The sequence below is a fragment of the Thamnophis sirtalis genome, unplaced genomic scaffold, assembly GCF_051295495.1.
Source record: "Thamnophis sirtalis isolate CommonGarterSnake01/CBP01778 unplaced genomic scaffold, rThaSir2_p1.2 scaffold_6, whole genome shotgun sequence".
NCBI lineage: Eukaryota > Metazoa > Chordata > Lepidosauria > Squamata > Natricidae > Thamnophis > Thamnophis sirtalis.
In genome coordinates this window covers 104,865,297-104,873,674 of record NW_028261386.1, presented here as the reverse complement: position 1 = coordinate 104,873,674, position 8,378 = coordinate 104,865,297, and the positions used below count along the sequence as shown (strand labels likewise).

Sequence of the window (8,378 nt, the reverse complement as noted above, 5' to 3'; positions counted from 1 at the left end):
ATCAATGTAGAGATGTTATTAATTTCTTAATTTCTTTTTTTTTCAATAGATTTTAGACTGTGTTTGTTAAAAATCTATACTGTGTACGGGTTCTGGGAAGTCGGGGGGGGGGGAAGGAGGAGGGGGGTCGGGGGGAGGGTGGAGGGAGGGATATATATTAGGCTAGGCACGATGTGTTAGATCTCAATGCAATGTGACTTCACATGTATACTGTTTTTCTCTATTTTTTCTTTAAAAATAGGATAAGCCAAATACATTAACATATAGTGGAAATACACTGAGGGGAGGAGGAGTAGGAAAGAAGAAAAATGGGTAGAGAGGGATGGGAGAGAGGGTGGGGGGGAGGCAAAAAGGAAGGGGGGGAGTGGATCTGGAGAGAGGAGTGGTAGAGGGCGAGGGGAAGTAGGGTAGAGGGGGATGTTGGAGGGAAGATAGAAAGTTGGAGGGTGGTGGAAGAAAGAGGTGTATGGAGAATGGAAGTGGTATATTGGGCTTTCATTTTCTGGGGCATTGTCAACAAGAGGAATTGATGCAATTATTGTTTAATACTGTATGGTGTATACATGTGAGTGTATGAAAATGAAAATAGAATATATTAAAAAAAAACAGTTCCTAAATTATCAGTGTTTCCTGATTGAATCCTGAAATAGTCAAAGATAGTGTGTTTTTCATGCAAAATATCATGAACCTATCACTTGTTTGGATTTATCAATTAAAATGCTTGATTTCACTTTGGTTCTCTTTTCTTTAATTTGTATTTTTCTCTTACCTGGATATGGTACTCTCCCTTTTGTTACCAATTCTGTTAGTAATATCCCAAAGGACCAAACATCAGATTTTATGGTAAATCTTCCATATAATGCAGCTTCCGGAGCAGTCCACTTGATAGGAAATTTTGCACCTGAAAGACAATAGAAATGATCAGTAAGCCTTTCGTTGTGAATTAATGGCTAATAAACTTATATAATTCATCAGAATGAAAAATAAATAAATAGAAAAGTTTATTCACTACATTATTCTTGTCAAAAACCTTGTCTTATATTTTAACAAATGATCCAATTTGAAACATAATTCAAACCTTTATATCTGACACTGAAGTCTGAATTTTTGGAGCACAATGCTAACCTTTCTGCTTTCTACAATTCTCAAGCATGATTGTATTTTCAAATAAATGAAAGCCAGAACTTTCAAATAGTGTATTTGTATTCATGGGAACCATATTTATGTTCTAAGACCTAAATGCTCAATTACTTAAGCATTCTAATTGTTTTCCTGATTATTAAGTCTACAGCCCCATTAATACTCCAACTGTGATTTGGTTAGACTTTGAAGTGTTTTGACGTAGCTCTAAATCTTTATTATGGCTGGTTGCACAATCAGCCAGATGTTTGGGTTTGTCATTTTTATGGCCTATCCTTGGAATATGCAGATACTATTGTTTAATGGTGTTAAAAGTTATCATTGCAGGATGTAAGCTGTTCCAAATAAAGCTGCCTTTTGCAATTGACTGATGATGATTGTATCAATGCCAATGATGTTCAATGGTGCCCCAGAAGTTAGGGGCTTGCACCCAACTGCCTATTATTGTTAATGCTTTCTTTTGCCATAGTTGCTCTACTTTATTTGCAGGGTTTTTTGTATTTTGTTGTCTTCTCCAATTCTTTCTCTTCTATTCTGCCATCTTCAAGTACTGCAATGCCCATTATCCAGACGTTTGGCTTTATTGATAATTGTTAAGTCAGGGATTTATGTAGCAGATGCTTGTGTGTTTGAATTCTAAATGCTTTGTACATTCTTATTATGGAAGGTTCTTTGAATTATCTACTGTATGACTTTAATTGAAATCACTAGAAATCCTATGTCTGGCTTACCGCTATATTAGCATAATAGAAAGCCAGTAATATGTGTAGAGATAATCTAAATAAGCATTTGGGAAAGCATTTTTCCATTTATACCAAATCTTCCTGTTTTATTAAACAGTACCTACCAGTTTGCCATTTCACACAGAGGACAAAAAAACCATAAGAATCTCCTCCTTTATGTTTGTCATTATCAAAGTTATTATATCTGTGTTATAACTATATCAGTTGAAACCTGTTTGTAATGTTCTCCCAAAATGACAATTTGTACATGGCTTAAATTAACCCAAAGAAATTCCAAGTGCCTAACACACAGCAGATCCTCAGAATATATCCAATGTTCCCACTGTTTTAGCTAACTCCAGCTATTTTTGCACTCACTGAAAATTCCATTAACCATTTTGTGTTATACAAACACAGCCTTTCAATACTTTAACCCTTCAATCCCACCTGTATAGCCTTGTAGCCTTTCTAGGAAACGTCTAGAAATATTTTAACATGACTTGATTAATCATTTATCTGGGATGAGGCAGGGTACTGAAGATAGAATTCAGAAATTATTTTATTGGCCAATGTATATTGGTCTCTTGCTATGATTTATGGAAAATAATGTTGATAATCCTATTGGCTCTTAGCTATAGTCAGCATAGTTGTTAGAAATCAATTCAAAAAGAATCAGACTGAACTGAAAATTCTATGTCCTACAAATTAACTGGGGATGGGTATCTTAACACCATTTGCTTCCTTTAGTAATGTCTTCAGGGATTCAAGAAAGCTTGGGGGGATGGAAGAGGCAGGAAGTCAGCCCAGTTAATGTCAAGTAGACAATACTGGTACGAAAAAGAAAAGTCTGTTTTTGAAATTCAGCCTTCAACTCTTCACAGGGGTGTGTACTTTCTGTCTCTAGAAGCTACTGCCAGCCTGTATCACATTTTCCCAGCCAGTCTTCAGTTCCTGCATGTCAAAATCCTACAGGAACACTAGCTAGTTAGATAAACAATCAATCTTCTAGCTGTACCCCAGTGGAAAATCTATGTGGTGGGATCATGGGGGCGCGGAGAGAATGCATGCCAGAGCCTCTAGAATTAAAATACCATGAGCAGCAGCAAAGCATTTGATTGCTGTATTTTAAATATAAAGAGCATATTTAAAGAAAACTCTTAATTCTTAAATGTAGTTTATATTATATGAAGAGAAAATAAAAAATGTACCTATGATTGTTTCCAATATGCCTAGATCATTTTTCAAACTGATTACAGTTTTCACTATGAAAAGATTTCCTATTTCATACTGTATGGGTGAATTTCCAGAATGCAATCAATGCATTTTAACTTTATTTGAAGAGGAAATCTTCAAATCCATTTGTGCAAGCCATAATTGGCCAACGACCTATGAAGATCTCGTATTTAATAGTAAAAATAATTAGTATTCTTCATGTTTTTTTTAAAAAAAGTGAAGTCACAGTGTGAGATCATCTAGTCCAAGATGTGTTCAAAAGCAGCAGATATGCTTTTAAAGGGCAGGGTCCCACCCACTCCCATTTACAGAAACTACTGATCTGAAAGTTGGTAATAAATTATTTATGTTGCTTAAATGTTTGGAGTTCATTTTTTAAAAATGTTTGGAGTTATTAAACTGTTCTAATTGCAATCTCTCTTGCTGGAGACTACTACTATTTCCAAATTTGCCAGAGAGGTCAGAGATAACATAATGATGCATATCTTCTCTATCCAGTGGATTTGGCAATAACAATTCTTTATCTCAAATGTTAAATGTAGATTAAATGACACCCACTTTGGGGGTATGACTTTTTGCACATAATATTCACAAGTGCAGTATAACAACGGTTATATTAGCCACTCATCCTACCTTGTCTGGCTGTGTATTCATTGTCTTCAATTAATCTTGCTAATCCAAAATCAGCAATTTTGCATATTAGACCATTCCCCACCAGGATGTTTGCAGAACGCAGGTCTCTGTGTATGTAATTCATTCGCTCTATATAAGCCATACCTGCAGCAACCTGTTTAATTCACAATACATGACACACACTAGTTAATAAATACAACTTACTTTCACATGTGTACCTTGGATTAATGACATATTCATATTTTAATATTTACCTGTGCTGCCATATCTACCAGATTTGGCAATTTCAGAGCTCTTCCTTCACCATCTTTTAGGAAATCAAGCAAGCTTCCTGCAATGCAAATAAAAATAGGTTCTTAAATAATATGTGATTGACATAAAATAGTTAAAAATTGCATTCATAAATAGTGTTAGTACAATAATAATAAATAGGAATTTACTCCTCCCAAGCAATGAAGATTAAGGGAACGCTGGGAATTTATTCCATGATCAAAGGAACTCCAAAACCATTTCTCTTTGTTTTTTGTTTTTCCCCAAATATCTTATTTATATGATGACAAATTATATTTAAGAAGTATAGACTTGTTTTTCCAATGTTGTATTAATAATTCTTTAGCCATTCTCCATATACAAATACAATTCAAAGTTTAAAATCAGCAATGATTTAAAGTCTATCAAAATAATATTATGGATCATAACTCTGGAAAACATGTACTACATGTCTACTTATTTATTCATTGCATATGTCTCCAAAGATTAAAATCACATGCTTGTAATCTTTAGATTAAAGATATAGAAAATGTCAGGTTAATATAAAGTTCATCCTACTGAATTCTAAGGTTAACCCAGAGGCAATTTTTGGTGATTCCACCTTTCCTGTGCAGCCAAAATATTTAAGCAAACCATCAACAGCCACAGCAGATTTCATATATCATCCTGTTTCAGAGGTAGGAACATGTTTGATAATGGGGCAAACTTTTTAAATTTGTTTTGGGACTAGCAATAGATGTCAGGAAGTACAGGTATTACAGGTGATGCCTAAATTTCTAGGAAAGTATGTTAAGAGATTAAGGAGTGTTGGTTTTGGTGATTAAAGTTGAATACACTTTAAAAGTGTGCACGTATGCACGCACACACACACCTTTTTGGTGGAAGGGGTATTTTGAGTCATTCTTAACTCTGACAATTGCATGGAAAGTTTCTGAAGTTTTCTTGGCAACATTTTTGGAAGTGGTTTTTCATTACCTTCTTCCTAAGGCTGAAATAGCCCAAGTCACCCAGCTGGATTCAAGAAAGGACAGAATCCACAGCTTTCTAGTTTGGCACCATTAACCAGTCCATCTATCTAATTCTCTTTTCTGCTATTCTCCTCCCCATTGCATACAACAGAGAAATTTTGCCTCTTGACGATCTGTCAAAAACACTTTCTCATGGCTTAAGGAATCACAAGGGATTCATTGCTGAACTTTGGAAAAGAGCAGAAAATGCTTCTCTTTATCTAAAGCACTATTTGATGCAGGCTTAAGTTCTACATAGCTTTGGAGTCAGGTCCTTCTCCTCCTCCACCACCTGAAATATAGTTATTCTACTCTTAAACAAAAATAATTATCAACAATGCAGAATAGAAGTGATAAAGTTCCTGGAAAACTGATTTGTGGGAAGTAAGTACCAGCTGAAAAAAAAAGTACATTCTGTAATATCAGTTTGCGTAAGGCAAACACAACAAAGAGGAATCCTTATTAGGACAAACGAAGTGTTCTACATTATTATTTAAAGAAGCAGCAGTGCCCAGTCATGGGTAAATCATTAAAAGGAATTCTTTCCCGCCACTTTATCATCTGCACAGAACTTTTGTGTAGATAATATATTTGAAGAGTAAGTTCAGAATGCTTACAAAAGCATTTCTGGAGGGAGAAAGTAGCCTGATCATGCAGCAATGCTGAGCTCAGCAAATTCACGATGTAATTACTTTCGGATGTGGAAATCAATAACCCTTCCATTGAAGGTAGAGTAAGATGCCATAATATATAAACATTTTAAGATATTGTGATAACAGCCTGGTATGAATTCTCAAATAGAATCAGAAGAATATAAAAGAAGAAAACTGACCATCTTGAAATATTTCTGTGAAAGGTAATCACAAAGCCATAAAAAATGAAGGAAATTAAAAACAAATTGTGGATATTCTCAAAAAATACTGAAATATAAAGTAACTGGGTATTGTTTGAAAAGGCCTTAACTATTCTATCTGGATCATATCAAGAATTTCCAAAAATGTCATTTATAGTGTCTGGAGATTAGATTCCTTAGATTCCATTCAGCCTTCTCAAATCTTTGTGATTTCAATCAAAGAGACAGTGTCAATTTTTGAAGTTCAAACCATGAGTATTTGAAAATTTGGATACAACATGCAAATGGTTATAACCACAAAAATATATGAACATTTGATTAAGGTTCTTGTCCAATATAAACTCCTAAGTAATACATGAGGGAACATTCATTCCTTTTACTCAAACCTTCTTATTCTGAATAATAATAGAACCATCCATATTTACAAAAAGAAATGCAATATATTATACCTGATCACTCAAAATATAAAAAATACTAAAAAACAAAAACAAAAATAGGTTTAAAAGTTCAGAGTGATCTTAAATGATACAGAACACTGAATCACTAATGTGATGACACAATTAAAATAATTAGGAAACCATACTTTCTTTTCAACAATTTAAAATTGAGATGTAAAACGAACAAAATCTGGGCTAGATTTTTACTCAGAATGAAGCGCAAGAAAATAGATACAGTGAAAGGATTTCATAAAGGAACAAACCAGATTTTGGATATTGCAGCTCAAACAAATTTTATGTTGTCTTTCAGTAAGCAACTAAAATGGTAAGGGCTTGAAGAGAGAGGTAGTTTTACTTCTTTGTTGGCAATAAAACTTTTTATGTGATTGGGGAGATCTTTCTAGTATTACAAGGAAATCTTAATTCTTTATTCCTTATCTTTATTTACCTTACCAGTAATTTCTAACCCTTATATTCCCTCTTTCTACTCATTATAACTATTACACTGCAATGCTCTTAAGAGTTGGAAAGAATTCTAGAGGCAACATGGCATGTTCTAATACCTTATTTCATTATTTCAATATTTGACATAGGACACTTTGTCAAAAAATATGCTTGTTATATTCTGACACATAAACATAAAAGCTACTTACAAAGATTTTATGGGTTTGATGGTAAGAGTCTAATTAAGAAAAAGGTATAATTATAGGTAAGAGTTTACATTTAATGAAATTATAGCATGTGGTCAATTTCTGCATGCTGCAAAACCATTTTATGTCACTCTCGTTAGTTCATCAATTACATTTTAAAAGAGAAAGAATTCTAGAAGCCACACCCTACATGCTCTCTCTACATTGTTTAATTATATTGCAGTGATTTGAGGGATTGGGTTTTCATTTATGCATTATTATTTATTTTATGTTTTACTATAAACTGCTGAGTCAATTGGTATAAACATTGTCTAAGTAATTAAATACAAGGTAGGATTAATAGCAGAGTTTAATTTGCATTCTGCAATCTATTGAGTACACATGCACTTACCTTTACCCATATATTCTGTGACAATGTAGATGGGTTCCTCTGACACCACTGCATAAAGTTGGACCAGTTTGTCATGCTTTAGCTTTTTCATGATCTGGGCTTCTTCCAGGAATGATTCTGGGGACATAGTGCCAGGCTTCAATGTCTTTATTGCCACTTTAGTATTCCCATTCCAAGTACCTATTAACAGATCGATAGATGAATAAATAAATTTTACGCATTCCTGACTGAGAGCTAAACTACAGAATGCTATTTGCAGATATTAAAGCAGCCTTTCCCAATCTGATTATCCTCCAAATGCATTGCATTTCAGCTGTCAGCATCCTTAAGCCACAGATCTGAAGAGCACCAAGTTAGGGAAGGCTGCTGTGATACAAAAAACGAGTTAGAAAAATTAATCCGTAACTGTTGAGTTTCCACCCCTACTCGAATTGGTTGTGCTTGTTGTGACTTTTTAAATTGTTTTGTATTGTTGTTTTGTTTCTGTTTTACTCTTTTGTATTTGTTCCCCTTCCCTCCTGGTTTGTCAGCTGCCCTGAGTCCCTTTGGGAATAGGGCGGCATACAAGTCGAATAAACCACTAAACCAACTGTTACATATAAGAAGCAGTGAACACTAATGCAACTGCATAACATTTGTGATACAACTACTTCAAGTTAGGTTCATCCTCTACAGTTGAAAGAGGGATGAGTACAAACATGAAAAACCTGTCTTAATGACTTAGCTCATTGGGTGACCTAGAACAAGGTACTCAAGGCAAATGTATTTCATAAAGCTATTGCCCAGCCAAGGCATAGCACCAAGCTCCTGGGGGTGGTGTGGTGGGAATGAATTCACCTTCATTAGAAGGTTCAAAATTATTGAACTAATTTATTAGGCTGTAATGAATTGATAAATATTATTCTGCTAAAATTACTATAATTTTTAAAAGTCATTATAAAGAAACCTCTTTCTACTGGAGAAAGACTGCACAAAAAATCAAAGCAACATACAACATAGTATTCTTTACAATATAAATAATAGTAAAACATGAAGATAAGGA

General features: G+C 34.2%; 1 protein-coding gene across 10 annotated transcripts in view; it reads right to left on the bottom strand.

Moving 5' to 3' along the window:
• FYN (FYN proto-oncogene, Src family tyrosine kinase) overlaps positions 1-8,378 on the bottom strand; it is a 126,667-nt gene that overhangs the window by 2,648 nt on the left and 115,641 nt on the right. For all 10 annotated transcript variants that reach the window (XM_087718634.1, XM_087718633.1, XM_087718635.1 and 7 more), the window contains 4 exons: positions 7,337-7,516; positions 3,983-4,059; positions 3,729-3,882; positions 770-901 (listed from right to left, as the gene is read on the bottom strand). In XM_087718634.1, the coding sequence (XP_087574760.1) occupies positions 770-901; positions 3,729-3,882; positions 3,983-4,059; positions 7,337-7,516 (543 nt within the window). The remainder of the gene's footprint in view (positions 1-769; positions 902-3,728; positions 3,883-3,982; positions 4,060-7,336; positions 7,517-8,378) is intronic.